The sequence below is a fragment of the Rattus rattus genome, chromosome 1 (assembly GCF_011064425.1).
Source record: "Rattus rattus isolate New Zealand chromosome 1, Rrattus_CSIRO_v1, whole genome shotgun sequence".
Taxonomy (NCBI): domain Eukaryota; kingdom Metazoa; phylum Chordata; class Mammalia; order Rodentia; family Muridae; genus Rattus; species Rattus rattus.
In genome coordinates, this window is record NC_046154.1 from 118,587,879 (window position 1) to 118,615,182 (window position 27,304).

Below are 27,304 nucleotides of genomic sequence, written 5' to 3' on the forward strand. Positions count from 1 at the left end.
AAGAGAAAGACATTGAAAACCATCACTGCTAACTCCTAAAATTAACTCTTCTATTCTACTTTGAAATTTCCTGTGTGTGACATTGTGATGGCTTATGTAAGTTTGGCCCAGGGAGTGACACTATTAGGAGTTGTGGCCTTCCTGGAGAGGTGTGGCTTTGTTGGAGTGGGTGTGTCATTGTGGGTGTGGGCTTTAAGACCCTCATCCTAGCTGCCTGAAAGCCACTCTTCTCCCAGCTGTCTTCAGATGATGTAGAACTCCCAGCTCCTCCTGCACCATGCCTGCCTGGATGCTGCCATGCTCCTGCCATGGTGATAATGGATTGAACCTCTGAACCTTTAGGTTAGTCCCAACTAAATGTCCTTATAAGAGTTGCTTTGGTCATGGTGTCTGTTCACAGCAGTAAAACCCTAAGTCAGACATGAAGACATTAGACATGCCCACTCCCCCAACCTTTTTCACTACTGTTTGCCCTTGTCATTGATAGGATGGTTCACATGGTCGGAGGAGGACAGAAAGGCTTTGATCTTGGGCCGGGCACTGAGGTGAGCCACATAGGCAGCGAGCAGGGGGTAGTGGACCAGCAGCAGGGCCAGCAAGTTGTAATTGGCAAAGGAAATCTGGTCACCCACGATGAAAGCTTTATCTTCCTGGTTCTGGGACAGCAAGGTCTCAAAAGGCTTCAGATGCCCAGGCAGGGTCTTCACATAGTCATCCTTACCATTCTCATTGATGGTGTAGATGAGGGTGACATATCTGTAGTGAAGGTCCTCCACCCCATCATTCACCATATCCACCAGGGCGGCTTCCCTCTGGCCTTTCCCATAAAGTCCAAAAGAGTGGCCCACGTGCCTCAGGATGGCACTAGATTGGTAAAGGATGAGGTCTCTATCCTCAAACTTGGGAAGCTGTCCATACAGACAAGTGGGCAATCTGATACCACCATGGTCTGGGTTACTGGTAATTCATTAGCTAAGGAGAACCACCCAATAGGTTCTGGGTGAGCAGGATGAACAGAAACAAACTCAGTAGTAAGCAGAATGTCTCACCTGTACATCAGAGCCAGATACCCTAGGACTCAGACATAGTGATCCTAGCCAGTGTTATTTCCTATTGCAGGCAACCATTTTCAACCAACATTTGAGAGTCAAATGGTAAAGCAAAACAGTTCTTGTCAGGCCAGGACATTTGGAAGAGTGTGGAAGTGTGTGCTTATGGTGGAGGGATTATGACTGGGAGATTAAAGGTTACAAAATAGAGCGCTAGCAGTGGTGTTTTATTAGAATTGTGTAATTGCTGAGATGAATGGTGGTTTTGGGATGGAAGATTTAAAGGACTTTATACTTTTCATTTTTCCAAAGATATAGCAAGCAGGAAGGAGATGAGAAGGAGCAGGAGGAAGAAGAATGCAGAGAGGTAGAACATCAAAGATGAAGCACAAGCAGCCACTTGGAAGGGTAAGCCAGACTACTGCCCACTGTGACCCTGTTAGAGTGTAGCATCTTCTCTAAGTCTGTGACAACAGCTTCTCTTTGTCCCTGTCACTCTCTGTGTGTCTCTGTCTCTGTCTCTGTCTCTCTGTCTCTCTGTCTCTGTCTCTGTCTCTCTCTCTCTCTCTCTCTTTCTCTCTGACTCTGTGTGGTGTGTGTGTCTGTCTCTCCCTCCCTCCCTCCGTTCCCCCCCCCTCTCTCTTTTGCGCTCTCCCTCTCCTGCAATGCAGGTTGTTGTAAACTCCTTTTTTCATTATAGAGCATCCCATGACAACCAGAGGAAAGTAAGAAAATAAACAAACAAAGAACCTCAAGTCCAACTTGTGTTGCCCATATACTCACTGGAGCAGGGTCCAACTCGCAGTGGCTGGTCCCTTAAAGAAAACTGAGTCCTTCAACTCCTGTACCGCCACGCCCCCCCGCCCCCAAGCTGCACTTCCAAATCTTTATCACAATGTTTAAGAACTCTCTTTGATGGCTTCCTGTCCAAGGTGTTAGTATTTTTTTGAGGGAGGTGAGAGGGGGTGTGGGGTGGGAGCCGGATGGGGTTAGGATCTATCACAGAGTCTGGAGTCATCAATACTACTGCAAAAGAAGCTAGAAGCTCTATTTTTTTCTCCATCTTTATTAAATTGGGTATTTCTTATTTACATTTCAAATGTTATTCCCTTTCCCGGTTTCCAGGCCAACATCTCCCTAATCCTTCCCCCTTCCCTTCTCTATGGGTGCTCCCCTCCCCATCCTCCCCCCATTACCGCCCTCCCCCCAACAATCCCGTTCACTGGGGGTTCAGTCTTAGCAGGACCAAGGGCTTCCCCTTCCACTGGTGCTCTTACTAGGCTATTCATTGCTACCTATGAGGTTGGAGCCCAGGGTCAGTCCATGTATAGTCATTGGGTAGTGGCTTAGTCCCTGGAAGCTCTGGTTGGTTGGCATTGCTGTTCATTGAACTTTTTTTTTAGGTAAATCTTTGGTACTGATAAAAATATTATTTTAATCTTGATTAGCATGATGCAATTCAGTTTGGCATGTAGGTTGCGGCCCCAAACAGTTCTATAAAACTAGAAGAGACCCAGGCTTTGACTCTTTGGTCTGTACTGTCCTGGGTAAATAACTGATATTTTAAATTTCCCTCTTTACACAGCACGAATGATTTATGTGTGTGAATATGTATTCTAAAGCGACTTTGGTTATTTTTATAAGGAATGTAAGACACAACTATATTTTAGACTTCCTTTTAGGCTAGTGCTTTGTAGATCAAGCATGTTGGCATTCTGCACTCATGTTCTAGGACTGATTTAAGTAAGCTCGGTGACTTAAACAACAGAAATTTATTGCGTTACAGTTCTGGAGCAGAGACAAGGGCACAAGGGCCTGGCATAGTTGCTTTCTTCTGAGAACTCTCAGGGAAAATTTTTCTTCTGAGAACTCTCAGGGAAAACTTCTGTTTTCCTTTTTTTTTTTTTTTTTTTTTCTTTTTTTTACTCAGCTTAGATTGCTATAAAAATGCCATAGACGGGGTTGGGGTTTAGCTCAGTGGTAGAGCGCTTGCCTAGGAAGTGCAAGGCCCTGGGTTCAGTCCCCAGCTCCCGGGGAAGAACCAAAAAAAAAAAAAAATGCCATAGACAACATGCCACACCGCGTAAATGCATACCACACCATACCAAGCTATCCCACTCAACAGAAATTTTTTTTTTTTGTTATTTTGTTCTTTTGTTTTGTTTCCTTTCTGGAAGCTAGAACAGAAGATCAGCGTCTTTTAGCATAATCAGGCACTGTGATTTCCCTCTTTTGTGAGTTAAAGACTCAGAAAATACCTGTCTGCCCCATGGCAGAACGAATGAGCTCTCTGGCGTTGCTTTCATTGGACATCCATAAAGATGCTATTCGTAAAGATTTCATCTTTGTGATTTAATCCCTCTCAATACTCCACGGTCTCATGCGTGTTATCACGATGCAAGTGTGAGTTTTGGCGGAGCATGAACACTATGCAGGTAAATCTGGTAGATCCTGGGCTCGCAGAAGCACCTCCGTTTAGTGTTTCTTCTAAGCTCTGCCCAGCCATTACCTAGCAACAGCCAGGTAGGAGTCTGGCTTGCATAAAGAGAACTGTTTGAGTCTCTCTCTCTCTCTCTCTCTCTCTCTCTCTCTCTCTCTCTCTCTCTCTCTCTCTCTCTCTCTCTCTCTCTCTCTCTCCCCCCCCTCTTCCCTCTCTCTCTCTCACTGACTGCTTTCCCCTCTCCTTTCTTTCCCTCCCCATTTCTGTCTCTCCACGTGTTCCGGGTCTGCCCCTTCCCTTCTTTCTCTCTCCTTTTTCTTACTGTCCCTCTCTGTCCCCTTGCTTTTTCTGCCTCTACTCCCTTCTCAACGCCCCCCACCTCGTGCCCCCAAATAAACTTCATTTTATACTAGACCAGTCATGTGACTGGCACCTCAGGCGGGATGCCTCAGCACGGGCCCACTAAGGCACCACCTCTCGCCACATTATGCCACCACATTACAAAACATATCACCTCCTGTCTTCCTCCATCTTCATAAGGAATTCTTCTTTCTCTGTGTCTGACCATGCTCAGATGCACTTCTCCACACAGCTGTGAAGATTTGTATCTGTTTAGGAGTATTTCCTCTACTCCAGACAACCTCATCTGAACCAATTGCATCCACAATGTCCCAATCTACTGTAATGTACCGGTTAGGATTTGGCATATGAGGAAGACAGAGGCAATAAAATTCAACCTGTAACATGGTCTCATAGTTTAAAAACATCTTTCTACTTGGACTATTTCTTTGCTGAAATTTTGTACTGTTTCAAGTTGTTGTAAGTCTTCTCCTTACTTGGGAGATGTAGGACGGAATTGGATTCTTACCTAAGGCAGAAAACATTATCCTCACTTAATTCATTATTTGCTCCCACGATGGGATGGCTGGTGTGCCCTGATATTTGCTAGGTCGTTGTCTTTAGGGTGAAACCGTGATGCCTTAGAGTTAGAATTCAGGTCTGGTTCTTGTGAGCACCCTGGATTCAGACAAGGAAGAAGCCTTCGAAGAAAGACAGATCCCAACTTGTTCTAGTTCCTTGATAAAAAAGATAGCTATGGCCTGGAGAGGTGGCTCAGTGGTTAAGAGCACTGACTGCTCTTCCAGAGGTCCTGAGTTCAATTCCCTGCAACCGCATGGTGGCTCACAACCATCTGTAATGGGATCTGATGCCCTCTTCTGGTGTGACTGAAGACAGCCACAGTGTACTCACATACATAAAATAATAAATAAATAAATAAATAAATAAATAAATAAATCAAGCAAGCAAGCAAGCAAGCAAGCAAGCAAGCAAGCAAGCAAGCTAGAAAAGTCTCCTTGAAACACTTGCTTTCATGGAATAGCTATGGAGGAGGTCTAAGCTCCTTGTTGGCACTGAAGTCTCAGGCTCCATTTACCATCCCTCCTGCTTTGAGATCAAGAAGGGTTGTCCAGACCTCTCTAGACCTCTCCTGACTTCAGTTAGCTCTGAGCACAGTGGGTGCCTTCGAATTGTGTGTTCCTTCAGCTGATCATGAAATCTTACCCTTAAGGTTGGAAGTCAAACAGTAGAATCAAGAGAGACAATCAATATTGGATGTTCTGGGTTAGGTTTAATTCTGACCCTCGCATTTATCTTTTACTATCGAGGACACGGACTGGATTTGCATTGAGTCTGCTGATTGCTTCTGGTAGTACAATATAGTAATTGTGACGACATTTATTCTTGCAGTCCACAGGGTTTCCCTCTAAGCAACCCTGATGTGTAGAACTCATTGACATGTTATGTCTGCTGGACTCATCCTCTTTTCTTCCTTTATATCTCACGGCCAAAATTAAGTCATGTTTAGTTATTATTTCTCAGAAGCCTGTTCTTTTCTAAGGAGAGACAGAAAGTGGGTGGACATGGAGGGGGAAGGGAGGTGGGGAGGAACTAGAAGGAGTAGAGGGAGAGGAAAGTACTATCAGGAAATACTGTACTTGGGGGGGATCAAGTTTCAATAAAAAAGGGGAAATATTTTCTATAGAAAAACTTAGATGCCTTCCTTGCAGTGACTGGCTCCCTCAGCAGCTCTCAGCTCTGTCACACGTCTGCAGGACACTGCTTGCTGTTCCAACCAGAGACACTCCGAAAGCCCTGACTTCTACTGTTCTTCCTCATAATTGCGTCTTGGGGCATTTCTGATTAGTCTTTGGGATAATTTCTCCACTTCCTTAGATTCCCTCTTATCTCTGGACACTCCTGTGTTTAGGGTCTGTGCAGCTTTGAAGAGCTTCTAATGTTCTTACTTTCCCGACCATCCCCGAACACTTTAAACCTGAACAAACCTTTAAACAAAGCCACTGTTGTTTCTACATCTTGGAAATAATCCCAGCTGTTTCTAGAAGTTTCCAAAGGGCATGCTTTAGTGAAAATTACATTCAAGCAGTTTCTGGCATCAGGTTTCCACCTGCAATGCTGCAGTGCTTGCTCCATTATCCTTCCCTCCTTGAAAAGGATGTGGCCTGGTTATAGCTTTCATGCCCTGAGGACAGTTCGAGGCTGACCTGACCCATGATGCCTTTATCCCTAGCACACTGATACCTGCCTTTCAAACTAAGAGTCTCCCCATAGCTCATTTATCCCCCAACTGTAGGGAAGTGTCTCTTGTCCTCCTTCCAAATTCTGTGATGTCACTGTGCCTGAGAGCCTCCCAGCCAGAACCACCCCTTCGTTAAGGACCCAGAGTTAGCCTAAGCACTTACCATTTATCCCCAGTTTTCAGAGTGGCTCTCAAACAGTGTCTATTCCTTAACTCTTACTCCAGTCTTTCACCCATCGGCAGTTAAGTATGATTGAGGCTCCTCCAATTAATAGGAAACTAACTTCAATTTCCTTTCCCCTACTGAAAGACACCATTGCACAGTGGGAGTTTCCTTTCAGACCCCAATTAGGTACAAACTAACCCAAGCTCCTGCTTTCACAGAGGGAGCCCTTATTAAGCAGTAAAGTTCAAGTGGCTGCTTTCTGTCTCAGGCAGCAAACCAGCAAATGGTCTTGCTGGTCAACTTTTTAAGAAGAGAAAAACTGTGTTACACTGGGCTAGGGTGTGGTGGCATGGTTTGATTGGGAATGTTAATTAGGTAAGCCAAGGGGGGCTGTTGCTTGCTAGACCAATACTTTGATAACTGGACCTTGGTAGTCAGCCTCAGGAGGAGAAAGTGGCCAAAGAAACCTCAAGGAATAGATCTCAGTGGCTAGCTTTAGGAATGTAATCTAACGTTTGTGTTTTGTTTGTTTTGTTTTATTTTGTAGCAAGGCAGAGGGGATGGGGGAAGGTGACAAGGCCAGTCAGCTGTGCTTGCTACATGCTGGAACTGGCCAGAGTCCTACACCCTTCTGCCCTGTATTGATTTCCCTGTCCTATTTATTGACACAAACTTTCTTGGGATTTCTATTTACATTTCCAGCCATTCCTCACCCAGGCAAATCTCTTTCACCCCAGTGGAAGGGCTGCATGCACCTTACAAGCCCTGATGGATAGATCTCTTTCTTGTCCATGCCTCACTTGGCCACATAATAGTATTTGAGTCTGTTAGCCCGGCCTTTCTGAAATCTCCTTTGCACAAGCGTCCCTCTGGCTTGTCCTTCATTTCTTTCTACAGCTTCTCCGTCTGTGCTTTAAATATGGGTTTCGTCTGTTTTGCCTTGAACACGCAGCTCTCTCCACATTACATCCTTTCCCTGGGTACCTCACCCTGTTGCTGGCTTAGGTTTCCATCTTTATTTGGTTGCTTCCAAAACCTGTCACTCCAGATCCCCAAGTGTCAGGCGTATACAGCTGCCTGTTGCCTGAAAACCTCCACTCAAGTATTTGACACTCTAAGCCTGAGATCACCTTCCCTCCGACCCTGCTCTTCCTCCTATGCTCCTCAGTGATGGTCACAAACATTTCTCTAGATTCTCAAGCAGGAATCTACACAGCAACCTATCAGGGTCTGTTGTTTGCTGAAGAAGGATACCTTAGACTCAAATAGTACGAAAAAGCAAGGAGCATTTTATTCTGCAGGAGACCAGCATGCCGGCGGTGGGTGGGGGGGTCCCTCATTCAAAAATGGAAAGACAACCACATGAGCTCATAGGCTAGATTTAAAGCACACTAGTGGATTCCAGAGTAGGTGACCTCTGTGTGACTCCCTCTCTAAGGACATTCCATTACCAGGGCATGGGGCCTGGAAACGGTTACTGAAGAAGTCCAGGGTAGGTGGCCTTTATCTTACTCCATCTCTAGGGACATTCCTTTACTGGGGAGGTCTGGACACTTGCTGACCCATTACTTCAGGCTGAGTAGTTTTTAGGTTCTGACTAACTGCCTGAAGCCTGTTTGTTTGTTTGCTTGCCTGTTTTTCTTCTTCTAGTAACTGCTTGCCTGCACTTGCCCAGTTCTTAGTCCTTGTCTCCTAGACTGCCAGTTTGAAACCTGCCATGGAGTCAGCCTGTCTCAACCTAAAGTCTTCGTCCCATAAGGCATCTGCAGCCAGTGACTGTCATCTGGATCCCAGTCCCTCACCGCCTTACTCTGCTTCCACACTCTGCTGCTGGAATCCTTCACACATAGGACAACTTGATGGTCTCTCTGGTTAACAGTCAGATGAATAAATCTTCTTCACTTGGTCCTTTGTAGAGGGCAGCAGCTTACAAACGTGCACCAGAAAAGTCAAGATTCTTAAACACGAAGAATTCTTTCTTCAACTGAAGAACTTCATACCCATTTTCCACCCACAAGGCTAGACATTAATGTGTGAATACCTGATAATCTTTGCTATCCTGTGGAGCTAGCCCTCACCAAAAGAATCCTGAGCTTTGTTTCTCGGTCAATACAACCCATCCTTATGAATGAAGTCCCAAATACTCCGGAAAAGACTTTGCAGTATGCATATTACACCCCTCCTCCCTGAGCACCGTATTTCAGACAGTAGAATCCATTCTTGTAGGAAAGGTCGCGGGTGCTCTGCTGAAAGAGATGGACTTTGCAGAGGATTTTGATGTAAGCCATGCCTAAAATTTCGTTGCGAAGACTGTTACACGGAAATTTTCTTTTCTAAAGTTTACTGTGTTTAAATGTGTAGAAAATAAAGCACTTGGTATCAGGCTCCAGAAATTTTGGCCCACCACTGGCTAACTAAAGTCAAATTCTGTTCTTATCTCATCTGGATCTTTTCCCTGAATGCTGTGACACTTGCAGGGCCCTCAGCAGTCCTTGAACATTGTCATCCGTGACTTCACTGTTGCTTCTACACATTTGCTCCCCACCCTAGTTTATATCTTCAGTCAGGTGAGCTTCCCCTCTTCCTGAGACCCTCCTGCCATTCCCCAGAGAGTCACTTTACTGCTGACATTCCCCTTGTGCTGGCTGGACTCAAGCAAGAGTCATTCTGGAGAAGGGAACCTCAACTGAGAAAAATACCCCCATGAGATTGGCCATTGGGTAAGTGTCCGGGTACATTTTTCTGATTGATGATGTTGTGATCACTATGGGTAGTGGACCCTGGGCTGCTGGTCTTGGGTGAGAAGGCCATGGGAAGCAAACCTGTAAGCAGAATCTTCCACAGCCTCTGGAGAGTTCCCACATGGACTGTTACCTGGAAGCAGAGTCTGAAAAAAAAAACTTTCCTCTACACATTGCTTTTGGTCATGTCGTTTTCACCACAGCAATAGACACCAAAACTTAAATATCCTTCATTGGAATGCTTTTCTCTCCATTGTCCTGGGAAACTCATTCCTTCTTGGTGAGAAGTCTTAGTGTGAATGTTAGAAGAAATAAACTCACTAAAATTCATCTAGACGTATCTGGTTTAGACGGAAACATGGATGATATTTAGTAAATATTATTAATACGTTGGACATGAGTTATGCTGTATCTAGAACTTCCTGCCTCATGCAGTCAATCTCAATAAAGTGAGCACCGTAAATAATTTCACGAATCAGGTCCTGCTTGTGCTTTATAAAAAAGAAAAAGAAGGAGGGATATGTTTGGTGGAGGCGCGATATGTTATGGGGGAAGTGGGTGCCTCTGTGGGCCCATGCTGAGGTGTCCCTTTCCCCGGAGGTACCAGCCACACGGACAGGGACAGTATAATATAGAATAGAGTTTATTTAGGGCCTGGGGAGGGAGTTGAAGGGTAGTAGAGACGGAGGAAGGCAGAGACAGCGGGGGAGGGAGGGGAGAGGAGGAGGAGGGGGAGAGGGAGGGGAGAGGGAGAGGGAGAGGAGAGAGAGAGAGAGAGAGAGAGGCCTGCCAGAGAGAGAGAAGAGGCCCCCTTGGAGAGAGGGGGGGAAGGGGGAATGGGGGGACAAAGGAGAAGAAAGTAAGAGAACAAGAGAAGAGCAAGAGAGTGAGGAGGGGAAGCAGCCCCTTTTATGGTGAGTTAGGCATACCTGACTATTGCCAGGTAACTGTGGGGGTGAGCGTAGAAGGAAAGCCAACAGGTCCCCTGCAAAGTAGAGACAATCTTGCTAGTCCCTACCACCTACAAACACATTTCCCACCAAGGTTCCTTGTGAAAAACTTTAGCTCTCATGTTTATATGATTTTCTATATTCTTAGTATAAAGCATTGCTTATTGAATAGTTACTCCCTGGAACAATTCCAAAGCATGTGTGGCTATCTGTAACCTTGCATTTTGTCAGGGTTTTTTTGGTTTGTTTGTTTGTTTGTTTGTTTGTTTGACGGGAGAGGTGCTAGGGACTTAATCCAGGGCCTCATACTTGTTAGAAAAGCATTCTACCACTAGCTAAATCAAAAACTCATGTAATCCTACTAAGATTATAAAATACTGATTTAAAAAATGCCTTTTTGACGTGTCTCATGGCTATTGTTCTGTTGCTGTGAAGATACACTATGGCCATAGCAACTCTTATAAAGAAAAACACTTAATTGGGACTGGCTTATAGTTTTATATATTTATATCACTATCGTCACGGTGGGAGGCATGGCCACATGCAGGCAGACATGGTGCTAGAGAAGGAACTGAGAATTCTGCATCCAGGAAGAGCTTTGCCACACTGGGCCTAGCTTGTGCATATGAACCTCAAAGCCCGCACCCAGTGACACACTTCCTCCAATAAAGCCTCACTTCCTGCAACAAGGCCACGCCTCGTAACAGTGCCACGCCTAATGGACCAAGCAATCAAGCAGAGGACTCTATGGGGCCATTCCTATGCAAACCACAGCACCTTCCCAGCTTAGAGATATAATAACTCCTCGTGGCCCTGGACTCATTCCAGGCAAGTGACTCTGCTCACCAACAAACAGAATCTTTCATAGGCTACTGAAGAGCAGAGGTCAATTGCATTAAATTGCCAACTCTTGGGTCCTGATATTTGTTTGGGATATTGATATTTGTTTGTTTCTGACACCACTTTCAGCAACCTGTTACCTGTCCCCGTGCTTGACCTGTCAAGTGGGCACTTGCTTTAAATTTATATACACCCAGTGCTTTGCTTGAAAACGTTAAGTAACTGGTTTAATAACTCTCAGAGGAAGAGCCTGCTTCATGGTATTTGCTCATTTTCACTGAGTAAACAGTTTACTTTGATTCATGCCACCTTGATGTTGCCAAATTCCTGAACATGTACCAATAGCTTTAGTGAATGGCACAGCTCCTGGATGCAGCTTATCACTGTCTGTATCGGACAGAAGAGGAAGCATGTGGGGCCTCATTTTCAAGGGGAGCAATCCATTATTAGGGTATCAGAGTCAACTACTCATGACTAGAAAAAGATTCTGACACAGAGCAGAGAGTTTGAAGGCTTAGGTCACATTGTTCCCTGGAAATATGTGTGGCTTCAGCCTTCATAGGAGGCGGACCTGACACGGTTAGCTCCTCATGAGAAGGGTGTTGCAGGCAGGCACCTGTGTTGTGTTCTAATCCTTCAGATTGTGAATATATTACTATCTTAGCTAGGGTTTCCGTTGTTCTGATGAAACACCATGACAAAAAACACATTGCAGGATGTGTTTGTTTGTTTCTTTGTTTGTTTTGTTTTCAGCTTTTATTTTTCACACCACAATCCGTCATCTAAAGAAGAAGTCAGGGCAGGAACCGGAGGCAGGAGCTACTGTAGAAGTCATGGAGGAACAGTGTTTCCTGGCTTGCTCCTTGTCTTTCTCAACCTGCTTCCTTACACACCTAAGGGCCATCAGTCCAGAGATGGCACTACCCAGAAAGAGCTGGAACTCCCTTCAATCAATCATGCCCCACACTCTTGCACACAGGTTGGTACAACGGAGGCAATTTCTCAGTTGTGGTCCTCACTTCTCGGATAACACTAGCTTGTGTCAAGTTGTCAAAAAACCAACAAGACAATTACCCTCCACGACAAGGAGAAGTTATGTTAGAAATGGATCTAGGATTGCTCATCTGCTGACTTTAACACAGAAGAGCATATATTAGTGGGAAAGGCTTTGCTAGAATTCAGGTGTAATTGATTGAGAAGATGGATAGAGAAAGGCAAAGTTATTACCCTGGACTATTCAGGGAACACAAATGTAATTCATTTATTTTAGGTATATGAGTACACTGCAGCTATCATCAGACACACCAGAAGAGGGCATCAGATCCCATTACAGAAGGTGGTGAGCCACCATGTGGTTGCTGGGAATTGAACTCAGGACCTCTGGAAGAGCAGTCAGTACTCTTGACCTCTGAGTCATCTCTCCCGCCAAATGTGATTAAAAGTGTAAGGAGAAAAAAAAAAAAGCAGCAGGGACGACCTGGGATACAGTTGTGTGAGAATGATTTGATCCAATGTTCCTGGGTATGAAAATATAGGAAGAATTCATTAACAAAGCAATGTGTACAAGCTTTGAAAGTTGGCAGACAGAAGTGTCTCCTAGAACCCCACAAAGAAACACAATCTATTGACCTATTAACATTATGGGTCGCATATAGTATTTCTAGGCAACAGAACTGTAACACAATAGAAAAATGCTGTTTCGACATGTGTAAAGTAATTTGTTATAGCAACAAACAGGACTTAATACAAATTAGACCACAAACACGTGCTATTCAGCATTGACCATGCCACAGACCCACTGCACTGGTTAAGCACCTCCTTCAGCTCAGTTTCTTAGTCTTTAAGCCATTGGCTCTGCAACATTAGGTATGATTCTGCATTTGACCCTCCGGTCTTAGCTGCATTGAATATTACGATATTTGGGATTGAATCCGACTTTCCGGCATAGACTGTTCTCTTTTCTTACCTTCATGCAGCAGACCCCATTTATCAGATACCCAGTCCAGCTACCCAACAGTGTGTCTCCCCTAAGGACAAGGAAACTTAGCTAATCACTGCTCCACTAAAGTTCTTTTCCTCTCAGTTTCCACAGAACTCACTGTGTACTGTGTTCAGTGCACTTAAATTTTAGATTTTATAGTGATCCTTACTGTCTCCCACGAGGAAAGTTAACCCTTCTGAAAGAAAGAACCCTCGTTACCCTTTTCTGCAGAATAAGACAAAAACACCTCAGAATAGCATTCACAGCTTCCCAGAATTTTGCCCCAGTCTTCTTTTCTAAGAACATTTCTCAGAATTCTTCCACTAACGTTTACATTCCAACCACAATGACATCTAAGGCTACGTTGTAATTTCTATACATTCATCCATTCATCCACCCAATGTGTAGCATAGTTCCTGGTTGTCTAAAATCTCATGATGCGAATATTAAAAGGTGCAGAAAAGGGTACGTCTGTTAAAGTAGGAAAGACCATAGCTGTGTCATTGAAAGATTCATGCTCTAATGGAGGATGTGTGAAACAATCAAATACTGCCATCGGGGAAAAGGACTGGCCTGGCTTGCATTCTTGTGATTCCTTCCCCACCTCAGATACAGCCATAACTCAGAGAAAACAGAGTATAGGAGTGGAAGCCTAGATTTCAGCCACAATTTTTTTTTTTTTTGGTTCTTTTTTTCGGAGCTGGGGACCGAACCCAGGGCCTTGCGCTTCCTAGGCAAGCGCTCTACCACTGAGCTAAATCCCCAGCCCCTCAGCCACAATTTTTAGCCATTTATTTCTTGGTCAACTTGGCACAACACTGAGCCTTCATTTATTAACAAAGAAGAAAATAATGGGTAATCGTCATCAGTTTGCATCCTGATAGAATTAACAAGGCTATGTAATCTGAAATGTAGCAGATGCATTTGATTCCAAGTTTGCTATCGAGGTCTCGGAACAATCTCCTCGGCTGTAAGCCACTTTGGTATGAGGGTTATTTTGAGTTTGTATTGGTCAGACTTTTCCCATCATGGAGCAGCAAAGCAAATGTCTTACCTTCCTCTACCACCTGAAAGCAGGACATACCTGAAGGGCTTCTGCTCAGGACAGAAGAAAAGGGCCCTTATTTCTAAACAAGAGTCATTGTTGATATAATTCTATAACAAACGATCTTGCTAGAATTACCCTTATCTTCTATTAGTTTCTCCCAAATAGTTAGCCCACCCCCAACTTATGTCTAGATTCTTTGTTCTTTATCTTATCACCTTTCTAAAACGTGTCACCCTTTGTTAAAATGATCTATGCCTGGGTAAGCCAACGACTTCATTGGTGCTTCACTTCTACAGCAAGGCCTCTGTGCACATAAACATTAAAGGACTAGTATCAGATACAGTATGGTATAGTATATACTATATATATATTATATACAGTATAGTATCAGATACAGTATGCATGGGTTTTCTGCTGCTAACAGTATTTTATCAGTTTAATATAGGAAGCTCATAAGCAAGTGAATTAATTAATTAAAAAGAGAAAAATACAGCATAAAAATTCTTCATCTTTCACATTTGATTAAATAAAACCTGTTGTTTATGATTCCAGCCATAAACCATTTCTGGTTTTCCTCTAAGTTTATATAGCTCAATTTTTACTCTTCTTCCCAAAGGTACTTTCTTCATTTGAAACAATGTCTGATGACATAAACCTCATGAAAAATAGACAAAGCCTTAATGAACAGTCTCTTTAGCTACTGTGAAATGAACAACCATGAATTCCTTCTAGAGCAAAAAATATTACAAGAAGCTCAGGAGAACCCATGTGTAACGTAACCTTTTCTTTTTTTTAACATTTGAGATTGCCTACTTGAATTAAAAGGATTTTGAAGACAGATTTATTAGCTTATGTTAGAAATTGTCACATCCAAAGGAAACACGTATAAACAGAAAACAAATGTTCGCAAACCGGCTCAAGGCTGTTTCGGGACCAAGAGCTTCCTTGCTAGTTTACTGTCCTTTCTCTCTGCTGCTCAGAATGGCAGTTTCATGTCTGAAGAACTTCCTGGACATCCTTCCTGCCATCTTCTGATTCATGGTGGTTCTAGTAATGATTTACAACTTCACAATGCTGTTCAATCTCCTGGAGTAGCAGTATGAATTTCTGTACGTTGCTGGCAGTGGCGGTGAGGTATCATTTCACAATAGCCCCTTAGCCCTGTGGTTAGGCAGAACCTGACACTTTCTACAGAGAACTGTGCTTGTAAGCTATGGTGAGTACAGGGGCGATGTATTAAGTGCACTTTCAGCTCACAGTAAAAGCCGCCAAATGACCATCACACTCCTCGTTAGGAAGGCAATCTCATCTTTAATTCCGTGCGGACCCAGCAGAAACTTCAACAGCACCTCTCCCACTGTTTACCAAACCTGCTTTTGTCAGGAAGGCTGCTAGCAACAGTTCTCCTTGTGATAGGGACTCGTAAATATAATGGTTTAAGAGATTTCAAGCAAGGAATCAGAAAAAGGACTGGAAGAGCTTGAAGGGGCTTGTGACCCCATACGAACAACCAACAATGCCAACCAACCAGAGCTTCCAGGGACTAAGTCACTACCCAAAGACTACACATGGACTGACCCTGGACTCCAACCTCATAGGTAGCAATGAATATCCTAGTAAGAGCACCAGTGGAAGGGGAAGCCCTTGGTCCTGCCAAGACTGGACCCCCAGTGAACGTGATTGTTGGGGGAGGGGGTGGCAATGGGGGAGGATGGGAGGGAAGGCCATATAGAAGGGGAGGAGGGGTTAGGGGATGTTGGCCCGTAAACCGGGAAAGGGAATAACATTCGAAATGTAAATAAGAAATACTCAAGTTAATAAAGATGAGAGAGAGAGAGAGAGAGAGAGAGAGAGAGAGAGAGAGAGAGAGAGAGAGAGAGATTTCAAGCAGAAAGGCATGCCCTGAGGGAAACGGAAGTGGGAGTGGGGTCGGGAGGAACATGATTAGTTTAGAAACAGCAAAGGACTGGTGATTTGAGGACAGAGGGTCTGTCGCTCAGTTTTCTCTGTCTTTCTGTTGGAGAATTAGGGAACTCCCCATTAAGGGCAGTTAGAGGGCATCCTGTGCACCGCAGGACTTGAAGCTTCATCCCTGGACCTTCCCTTTGGATGGCAGGAGCCCTCTCTCTTCAGTCACAGAAAAGACAAAAACCATTTCCTAGAAGGACGAAATTATAAGCAACAAATGTAAAAGTAAAAGAAAAGAGGCATCCTTGGAGGGTTCTTCCGTTCGGAGTCAGAGAATTATTTCTTGTGCTTCCAAGGATGGTTGTGTAAAGTTAGTAGTGCTCATTGATAAAAATGACTTTAAGACGACTAGGAACATAATTTGAGAAAGCTAGGTTTCTTGCTTCTGTCAACCAGACAGGCTGAAACAGGATAGATGGTTGTGTTATTCTTGACAGTCTTTTTAGGCTGATGTGGCCTGGAAAACATTAGTTATTTTTAATGAATGAATGATTTGAATGGAAGAAAAAGTTAACAGGATTTTTTTTCTCAATGGTATCCTTAAGTTTAGACACTACATTGAGCTTAGAATAAAACATTTATTGTTCTACAATATATTATTACAAAGTAGAAATGAACTTTCAGGACAAATTTAACCCACACAAATAATTCTAAGATTAGAAACTAAAATTTTGATGTATCACCAAGTGTTCAACTTTAATTCCATGATAGGTGGCCTCAACATAAGGGAAGGCATTTTGAAAATAAAGTTCGTGAGACATATTTACATTAAGGAAGGTTATTTGTGTCTTTGTAAGAGGATTTATGTCATTAAAGGAGATTTCATTACTTTGATTTAGAATATATTAGGTGATTCCATCCAAAATGTATTTGGAAGCAGTAATGAGGAAGAAGAAGAGATAAGAAAAGGAAAATTTTTTAAAGGACTATAATAGCTACTTTCCTTGTTGCTGTCACAAATGCAATTGAGAATAGATGAGTTCAATTTGGCTTCCAGTGTAGGGAGTACAGTCTATCTTAGCAGGGGAGACATGGTGGTAGGACTGGGAGGCAGGTGGTCACACTGGGTCTACAGTGAGAATTTATGAGAGATGAATGTCTGTGCTCAGCTCTTGTCCTCCTTTCCAATGAGCCCATGGCAGGTGCTGCCACACTCAGGGTAGGTCTTCTCTGCTCAGTCAACTATCATCAAAGACAAACCTACTAAAAGCTGTGCTCCCACAATGATTCTAAAGCTGTCAGTGAATGTTAACCATCAGAATTACACTCTTTGTTAATTTGACATTCAGATACGTTATTATCTTTTAAGTTATTTAATCTGTGTGTGTTTGTGTATGTGTGTGTGTGTGTGTGTGGTCTATGCATGTGTGAGTGTATATGTGTGTGTACACACATACATGTGTGTATGTATGTATGTATGTATGTATGTATGTATGTATGTATGTATGTGAGGCTGTGATGTATATCTATGTGCGTGGGCATAAATGTGGAAGCCAAAAGCCAACATCAAGTGTCTTCTGCTCTTTCTACCTTGTTTTCTGAGGCAGTGTCTCTCACTGAACCTGGAACCAGAAAGCTCCTGAGATAGTCCTGTTTCTGCCTCTCTGGTGTTTAGATTACAGGTGCATGTCACCAAGCCCATTGTGATGGCTGTTATTGGTTGTCAACATGACTACATCTGCTACAAACTACAATCCAGAAATAGACCTATAACTATAAAAGATTTTTTTGGCTTGGTTTGAAGGGGGTGAACCCAATTATAGTCCAGAACTTTGAGGCAGAAGGATACGTATCTTTCATTGGGATCCCGATATGGGAAGACACACCTTTAATCGGGACTATAACTTCTGCTAGAAGTCTGTATAAGGAGACAGAACAAGCAAGCTTTTGCTCTTTGCCTGATTGCCTGCCCTCACTTAGCAAGGCCATTCCTTCACTGGCACTGGGGTCTACTTTGGGATTCCAACATATACTGAAGACCAACCAAGACAGGAAGAAAGAAATGTGTTCTATAAGTTCTGTTACTCTGGAAAATTCTAACTAATATACACAGGTTTTTATGTGGGTGGTAGGGAGGCAAACTCAGGTCCCCATGCTCATGTGGCAAGCATTTCACTGATGGAGTCATCTCCCTAGTCACCAAATGCATCATTTTCAATTATAACATTTTACTCTATATCCTGAAGTATCATTTTTATTTTAAAATGCAAAATTCATTTAGTGCACTTCTAAAAGCCCTTATGGCCTTCAACAGTCTCAACATTATTCAAAATTCTAAAGCCCAAAGTATCTTTGGAGATTCAAGGCCATATCCTAACCATGAGTCCCTGTGTACTCCAACACAGCTGCATACTTCTAGCGTACAATACCACAGAAGAAACATTCTCATTCCAAATCAGAAATAGGGGTATAGGGAAAAAGATGAGACCAAAGCCCAACAGGTATGGGCAGACATCAATAGTATAGATTCATTTTGGCATTTGGGGCTCATGAAAGTCTTACCTGGGCTACAAAGACTTTGGGTAGTCCTGTCCTTCCAGACCTGCTGCCTACAGCACTCACAGCTTCTCTCTTAGCCATGTTCCTCGTTGGACATAGCTTTCCTCAGCAGATGTTTCACGGTGGTTGCACCTCTAACACCATGGAAATGTTATAACCTGGGCTTCACCTTCATAGCTTTATGCAGTGGATTCTCTATATCTTCTTGAAGATTTTTGACTGTGCCACACATTTCCTGGCTTAATGACCTTCAGAAACCTTGGTGTGAGCCCACAGAATTCTTAACATTTGTATACCTCAAGCCTATAAAACTAGCACCATGTAGACAGTGCTGTCAAAGTCTGCTAGCTTGAGCTGTATAACCTAGCTCACTTGAACCACAGTTGCATTGGTCCCCGTGGGGGAAACACTTCTTCCGCTGTTACATTTTCAGCAGGCAACTTCTCCACAGGTACCCTCAGTTTAAACTCTCTCTTTCTAAATGAACTTGGGTTTTTACAAGTTGGACCATTTGACGTTTTTGGCTTTTGCCCTCAGTGCACTTTTCATGTTGCCTGTAGAGCAAAGCAAGAGATTTCTTTTTGTTTTTTTTTTTTGAAAGACATTTTTGTACATATGCATGTATTTATTTCTGTGTGTATATTATATGTGTAAGTCTGTGTACATGAGTGGAGGTCAAAGGACAACCTGAGTTAACTCTCTCCTGAAAGTTTCAGGGACAGGACTCCTGTCATTGGATTTGGTGGCAGGTCCCTTTACCGTGTTGTGAACTGTGTGAACTTTAGTGGTGGTGCCCTCTAACAATTACAACTGTTTTTTGGAGGGGGATGTTTGCCGGAAACCGGGAAAGGGAATAACACTCGAAATGTATATAAGAAATACTCAAGTTAATAAAAAAATTTTTTTTCATCATTCTGGAACTTAGATGTTACTACTCTTGCTCCTTTTTGCCTGGCAAATTGCACATTTTTTTCCCCTGTCTTTCTACTTCCCATGCTGCTTTTGCTTTCTGTGGTCCTAGAAAATAACAGTGAAGAATCATCATGACAGTGTTGACTTGAAATTCCTCCCCAAATAAATGAGTCCATTGCTTTTGAACTCAGCTTTTCTCAAGCTCTCAAGGCAGAATACAGCCAAATTAGTTGCCAGAACATAACATAATCAGCCTCTATCATAGGTAGAGGTCTTAATTCACCTCTAAAACCTCCTCATCTTGGCCTCCACAGTCTACATTTCTGTGAGCATTTTGCTCTTCCAAAATGCCACCAAAGTGGCCCAATTCAGTCCTGCTTACTAGATTTCAGGGCTTCCACATTTCTCCTGCAAACCACACGGTCAACTTGATCACATCAACTGTTCCACTTCTGGTACTGATTATCTGTATTATTTTTCTTACTGCTCTGACAAAATGCCTGACAAGAACACCTTAATGGAGTAAAGGTAGTTTGATGGTCCGGTTCATCACGACAGAGACAGCACATCAGTGGGAATGATGAGGCTGGTCACATTGCATCTGTGGTCAGTTCATTTCTCCTTTTTATTCAGCCTGGAATTCCAGCCTGGTTGATGATGTTGCCTGAATTAAGGGTGAGTCTTTTCCATTCATGGATAACGTAGTTGTTTCCATGGTGATTCCACACCGTACAATAAAATTTAACCATTACAGGGAGCAATCAAAACGTGAAATTAAATTTTTTAAGAGTTAGTTAAATTGGACATTCCACTACCTGAGGACCCAGCTATACCTCTCCTGGGCATATACCCAAAAGATGCTCCAACATACAACACAGACACATGCTCCACTATGTTCATAGCAGCCTTATTTATAATAACCAGAAGCTGGAAAGAACCCAGATGCCCTTCAACAGAGGAATGAAATAAAAAAAAAAATGGTACATTTACACAATGGAGTACTACTCAGCTATCAAAAAACAATGACTTCATGAAATTTATAGGCAAATGGAATGAACTAGAAAATATCATCCTGAGTGAGGTTACTCAATCACAGAAAACACATGTGGTATGCACTCATTGATAAGTGGATATTAACCCAAAAGCTTGAATTACCCAAGATGCAATCCACAGACCACAGGAAGCTCAAGAAGAAGGATGACCAAAATGCGGAAGCTCCCACTTCTTCTTAAAATGGGAATAAACATCCATAGGAGGGGATATGGAAGCAAAGTTTAAAGCAGCTACTCAAGGAACGGCCATTCAGAGCTTGCCCCACATGTGGCTCATATATATACAGCCACCAAAACTAGATAAGATTGATGAAGCTAGAAAACACATGCTGAAAGGGACCAGATATAGATCTCTCCTGAGAGACCCATCTAGAGCATGTCCAATACAGAGGTCAATGCTAGCAGGAAACCACTGAACTGAGAACAGGACCCCCTTGGGGGGAATTAGAGGAAGGATTGAAAGAGTTGAAGGAACTTGCAACCCCATATGAACAACAATGCCAACCAACCAGAGCTTCCAGGGACTAAACCACTACCCAAAGACTATACATGGACTGATCCAGGGCTCCAACTGCATATGTAACAGAGAATAGCCTTGTTGGGGCACCAGTGGAAGGGGAAGCCCTTGGTCCTGCCAAGATTGGGCCCCCAGTACAGGGAAATATGGGGGATAGTAAGGAGAATGGATAGGGGGAATACCTGTCTTGGGAAAGGGGAGGGGAGTGAATTGTGAGTTTATGGACAGGAAACCGGGAGTGGAAATAACATTTACAATGTAAGTAAAGAAACATATCTAATAAAAAATTTTAAAAAAGAGTTAGTTAAGTGAAGAGCCATTAGTTCGAATGTACAGTATCCTTTGTGCTTTACTGCAGAAAATTTCACTGCCCCATTGGGAAGTCCTCCTTCCCCATTCCATATGATCCTGTTGTCCCTAACCCTTGGCCTCAAACTCAGCATAATGTGTGCTCATGACTTAGAGTGAGATGCCCTTGGGATCTCAAATCTTAATTAAGTAAAGTTATTAAGATTCCTAGTCCTACTAAAAGCTCAGGCATTTGGATTTCCCTTAACAATCCTTCAATTCCAAGAATTCCAATATTCATTCAGTAAGGTACCTTCTTACTTATCAAAGGTAGTAATATTAAAGTGTATTATTTTAAAAATTGCATATACATAGCCCAAGAGGTGAGTTGACTAGACCATGATGATGTTAATCTGTAAACCTTAAAAAAAAAAGAAAAAAAGCTTGCCTCAGGAGAGGAACAATGTCACAGAGGACTAGTCAATGAAACGCCATAGGAAGCAAACGAACAAACTGCACTTGCCTCTTGACTCGTGAATTCAAAAGCCGAGGCCTTGTGAAAACCGAAACTGGGCTTGTGTTCCAGAAAAACAAGTTGTGGAGGAAATGAACACAGGAAGAGAGCGTGAACAAAGCCTGTAAACTGAGAAGATTGGAGAGGCTTCTTTGTGACACAGCAACTTCATAAAGGACTAAGGTCCGTGGGGTCAGATCAAGACCCTAGTCAAGAATCCTAGGCAGGAGCGGCACTGACATTAGAGATACTTCCCGTAGTGTGAGTATTCTGCTCTGTCACATGCAGCACCAAGTCTTCACTCAGTCCAGAAGAACTGTCCCCTCGTGGGAGGACGTGTGAGCATTAGTCCTTCCTGTTAGTATTCCATCACAAGTTAGCGTCCAGCAGGAGAGGACCCAGTGTGTACTACGATGAGCTCATCCTAAACCTACCATAAGTATACGACCTGTGAGTCACTTGGGAACTAGAGTTGCACCGTGCAAATGGTAATGCCGTAACAGTGTAAGGCCCCAGTTTCTTTATGTATGTAAGACTGGATGAACCAAGTTCGAGATCCACCTGTTTCTTCCGAACCAGTAAGATATGAAAACACACAGTTATTCATGAAGCTCTTCAATCCCATGTTTTATGTTTACCCAGATTATATTTTAACATTGGATTACATTATATCCATTCAACTTTAACTTAAAAAAATGTACTGATAGACTGATGACGATAGTGTATAAAGCTTTTTCTGTAGCTATATGTATTATCCACACAAATTGGCTTAAGGTAAATCATTTTATTCTTTATCATTGATCAGTGGTGGAGCTCTAATTCTTAACTATCTTCTAGTGCTTTATATCCAAGAGTAATACCCATCTTTAATTTTTTAAGCTATGGTGAATATCTTAAGCAAGTCTTTGTACTTTTGCTTAAGGTAACCTGAGGGTAATTCTTAGAGGCAAAGTTACTGGATTAAAAGTTACATGCACTTTAAAAATATCTTTAAATGGCAAACTCTCCTATATAATGTGTGTATTCACTTTCATACAGTTATACTTAACCATATTTTCCTTAGTATTGCATATTACTGAGATGTTGGTTAATTTCTAGTTGCAATGACAAAGTGCTCAACGTAACCAACTTAAAATAGGATTGGGGTGGGAGAAATGCCTTAGTGGTTAACAGCATTTGCAGAAGACCTGAATTCACTTTCTATAACCCACATCCAGAGCTCCCTGTTGCCAGAGAATTCTAGCTCCATGCAATCTAAGGCTCTTTTTTGGCTTCTCAGACACTGTCAGCCCCTACACTTCTAAAGATACATATGTCTTTAGAAAAAATGAGAAAGGGTTTCATTTCTATTTATTTTTGGCTCATGGGTTCAGACGTTATGGTCCATGTTCAGTTAGCAGTGCTGTTTCAGGGCTCTGGGGAAGCAAAGAATGAAGGGGTAGGATATGAAGGAACAGAGTTGCTCACCTAGTACAGTTAAGAACAGCAAGAAGGACCATGCCTGGGACAAGATAGTCCAATAAAATACCTGGACTGTGTGTCTTTTAAATGGGCTAGCCAGAATGCTTCATTCCAAACAATCCAGGCCATCGCTATTGCCCTTGGATGCCTCTTAGAGGCTGCTGAAGGCACCACACAGAGGACTCGGATGAGTTGGATTGGGTCCTTTCTGTGTCCTAGCTTTGATAGTACTAGAAAGTACTATGCTAGCTTCCAAGGGACAGAAGCAATTAATAGTCCTACCCAGCTGTGATGCCTATGAGCCCCAACGATGATCCTCATGGCAAGATGTTCATAAACGTACAGTGGGTGGCACTCACATGCTGTTAGTAACCAGTAGCTGTCTAATTGGACTTGAGGTGCATTCACGGGCGGAGGGGGGGGTGTTTGGCAGAGGTGGGGTGGGGGGGGGAAGCAGGCCTGTGCCAAAAACCTACCCAAGCACCTGAAGCTAGTGTGGTCACAGGTTTTAGAAGATAATCTTACTACTACCACTTTGCCAAGCCCGCATAATTCCTTAACTACATGTAATACTATCCTTATGCTTACAAATAAGCGTAGCCCTCGCCCGTTAACAAAGAAGCATCCTTTTACAGCAAATGGAGACCATCATAGGAACACGCAGCTGAGCCCAATGCACAGATCACGGGATCAAGGGACGTCAGCCTTCAATGAATACAGCACAGCACAGCCCCTGCATGTGCAGCTCAGGGGCCATGCAGGCAGAGGCAGAGGAAAGATAGTAAGAGCCCAAACAGGAGAAGTCTAGCTTTCCTGCAGATGGCTTCCTAAACAAGACCTTCCAAACAATGACGAAATCAGTAAACTCACTAAAGCTGAAGGGAGGAGCGGCTTACATCTTGACACCATTGTCAGTAGTTTGCGGTTTAAAATGCTTTCACATTTGCTCTTCCAGCATAACATGAAAAAAACAGTTGCTTAAGAAGTATTCCGGAGTCTAGTTCTAACCTTCTTTTCGGTCAGGTGCACATATGCTGGTGTCCAGGAGTGCTGAGTCAGCATCCTGAAGTCCAATATGAAAATCGTGGGATTAAAGTGTGGAGACAGGTGTCAGGAGGTCAAACACACTGAAAACTCTTGTGGGTCTAAAAGTGGAAACGGATTGCTAAATCATTGGTTTGAGAATAATCAAGAATTCCTCAAAACGGATCTAGACTTCTCTGCTAGCTCCAGTGTGTGGAAAAACATAAACCTGTCCATTTGGCAGAATTCCGGAATTCCTTGTTATGTTTTAAGTCTTGCAGTATTTTAATTCACTCATGTCCACTAAGTATTTCTCTCCAATTTCAAGTCTACCACTCTTGCGGTTTGACTTCAAATTGGACCAAGGGTTTCCAACTCAGAGGTGCAGTATTATTTATTAAAATTATTCATTTTCCATAAAAGGGAATTTCTCAGCGTGCTTACAGGAAAGACACAGTTACCAGCAGCTTTGTCAAGCCTTCAACAGTGGTGTCAACGTTTTAGTGCCGATTAGTGGTTATCAAATATTCTCCCTCTTCCCTCTGGGTTCAGGACATCAGTCTACCTATGCATGCTATGGTTTCTTAAAAAGTTGCTCCATACTTATCCTCAAAGGTACCTTAACAAGAATTCTCAGAAGGCCACAGCATGTTATTCTGGGCTAGTGCCTCTGAATAAGTCAGCCAAGTCAGGGACAGGGGAGTGTGCTCCGGGGGAAGGTGGCACCTGCAGGCTCAGACGCTTCCAGACCTAGGAGGGCAGGGACGAGGATTTAGTGTCTGGGTCACAGGAGCGGCAGAGGCCTGCGGGAGCAGCAGGGTGTGCGCGTGACCCGCGACAGGCGGCTCGGTTGCGGGAGCGCGGAGAGGGGGGACTTCCGGGGAGCGCGCGTGTCGCGGGCGGCGGGGCGGGAGCGCGCAGCGGCAGGAGGGCGGAGCGGCTGCGAGGGGCGGCTGGAGGCCGGCTGCTGGGAGGGTAGAACGAGCCGGGTTGCACGCGCCACCTGCGGGGCTGGCTGGCTTTCTCTTTCCGCGGACCCATCCCCGTCCCTCCCCCAAGTCCCCTGGAGGTCGGGAGCGCGCGGGTTAGCGCGCACACCCGCTCGCATCCACACACACGCCAGAGCGCGCGATCATCACTGCTGCAGCCCCGGCCGGGCAGACAGAGCTGCTGCAGTTTCCCCAGGGTCGAGGGGGGAAAGCAGAGCCGTCTTGTCCCCGAGAGAGCCTGGTGCCCGCCGGCCCCCTGGGGTATCAAGCCCAGCAGACTGCTCCCCTCCTTCGGGTAAGCCAGTCTCTCTCCTTGTGACGGGTTCGGAATTAGTGTCAGCAGACCCAAGGGAGAGGGTGGGAGGCTGCGGATGAGCCAGACCGAGCAAGACCTGGAGTTGCTTTTCAAAGGATGAAGCCTCTGCTGGCATCGTCTAGCGGGAGCAATTACTACTCCTGTTACTTATTCTACCAACCTAGAGTGGCAACCCCCTCCCCCAACCCGGTATGCACTATGCTTCCTGGTTGCCAAGGAGACGTGTTTAAACATCAGCCTTGGGACATATATTGGAAGAAATTTCTTAAATCCTTTTTACTTTGATTTTTTTTAAAAAAATAGTACGAGCATTGAGGACCTTGTGGCAACTTGGCAGTCGTTAATTTGTATTCAGACAGTGCTTTCATTCAACTTTAAAAAAGTGACAATGTTCTATACATATGCGGGTTTTTTTAAAAGGACCCATCAGATGAGTTTTTCAATGGATTGTGTCTTACATTATAATTTACTACCATTTTGGTGACCTTAAAAGAAATTCAATTTAGAAGCTGACCTTTCCTTCTATTTCCAGTTCTATTTTGCATTTCACTAGTATTAAATTAACTGTAAGAGCAGATGATTTTTTTATTGTGGCTCCCACACCAGGAAGCTCTTCTGTTGTAAATTGACCAGACCAGGTACAGCGCTTGTGAATTTCTAAGGTAACAGTATAGATGACATTCACGACGTACAGCTTTCCTGACATTTCTATGTCCACTGCAGCCCGTTTGTGAAATTCCATCTTTCAACCTAATTGATTGATTAGAAGTTGTAGCTTCATTTATGTGTTGATATAGCTAGACATGAAATGCTTGCCCTGGTATACTGTTGTTGAACACGGCCCCTGTTAAAATTTTGTTTCCTTCTGGAATACCGAAGAACCTTTTCCCAAAGTGAGGCCCATGAAAGACACCAGACACCCGACCTCACTGGAGCCCTTTATACCTGGACTGACTAAGGTTGATTCTTCTTTTTTCTCTTTTCCTCTCAGATGTTTAGGGAGTGAACATGGAGACTTCGGAGATGCAGTAATTATACTTTGTGCTAGTTTCATTCTTTCATTACAGATAGGATAGCTTAGTAAAGATCCAGTGGCATTCAACCATTCACTTTGCTTTTTACAAATACCTGTTTTCCTACCTCTTGTTAAGTAAGGGAATCGTACATTCTTCAGTTTAGATCTTGAGCCACGTCAAATGACATAGTAATGGGTGGGGTTGGGGGAGCCAAATAATGACAGGTAATAGGCAAAGGGGTTTGTGAGACTCCCAGAGCACTGTGAGTGCATAAAGAGGGAGAAGAGTTGACTGTACTGTCTAGAGAGCGCTTCCCAGTAATGTCTGAGCCTTACAGTCGCTGTAAAGCCAAATCATCGCTGAAAGACTCAAGGTTCAAACCTCTAGGTCAGAGGCACTGGGTGGGGGAGACCTTTTGTGGATCCTAGCTTTTTTCATTAAAAAAATTTTGGGGGGGGTGTTGACAGTTAAGATTAAGGAGAGGTCAAGGCCGTGTGAGAATAATGTACCAGATTTTCAAGGACAGCAGTGTCTCTGTATTTTTTTTTTATATGAAAGTAATCTTAATTTAAAAAGAAAAAAGAAAATCTGTAAAGACCACATTAAAAACGTATTTGGGCCATGTGTGTCCTGCTGATACACGATCCTCAGTTCTGGGATGCAAATTACTACATTTCGTTGTGAAAGTAGCAGACATTTTAAGGACTTTAGTCAATGCTCTGCTATTCTCTTTGTTTGTTTGTTTGTTTTTGTTTCTGTTTTTTTGTTTTTTGTTTTTTTGAGACAGGGTATCTCTACATAGCCCTGGGTATCCTGGAGCTCACTATGTAGAGCAGGTTGGCTTTGAACTTATCCACTTGGCTCTGCCTCCTGACTGCTAAAACCAAATGTGTGCACCACTGTACACCCAGATTTCTGCATCCATTCTTAAATCA

General features: G+C 43.5%; 2 protein-coding genes across 5 annotated transcripts in view; one reads left to right on the forward strand and one right to left on the reverse strand.

Moving 5' to 3' along the window:
- Positions 1-461: 461 nt before the first annotated feature.
- Positions 462-25,089, reverse strand: LOC116900870 (glutathione S-transferase P-like). Its single transcript, XM_032902571.1, has 2 exons — positions 24,881-25,089; positions 462-933 (listed from the first exon to the last, which is right to left on the reverse strand). Exons 1-2 carry the CDS (start codon positions 25,087-25,089, stop codon positions 462-464), a joined length of 681 nt encoding a protein of 226 aa, XP_032758462.1.
- Klhl32 (kelch like family member 32) overlaps positions 25,004-27,304 on the forward strand; it is a 215,337-nt gene continuing 213,036 nt past the window's right edge. For all 4 annotated transcript variants that reach the window (XM_032905088.1, XM_032905100.1, XM_032905095.1 and 1 more), the window contains exon 1: positions 25,004-25,332. The gene's annotated coding sequence lies outside the window, so the exon portion shown is untranslated. The remainder of the gene's footprint in view (positions 25,333-27,304) is intronic.

Bases quoted from the DNA above. Each gene is read 5' to 3' on its own strand.
- LOC116900870 (XM_032902571.1), bottom strand. From the start codon at position 25,089: ATGGGTCCGCGGAAAGAGAAAGCCAGCCAGCCCCGCAGGTGGCGCGTG. The intron at 934-24,880 runs GTCACGCGCACA...TGGTGGTATCAG, and splicing joins AACCGAGCCGCCTGTCGCGG to ATTGCCCACTTGTCTGTATG.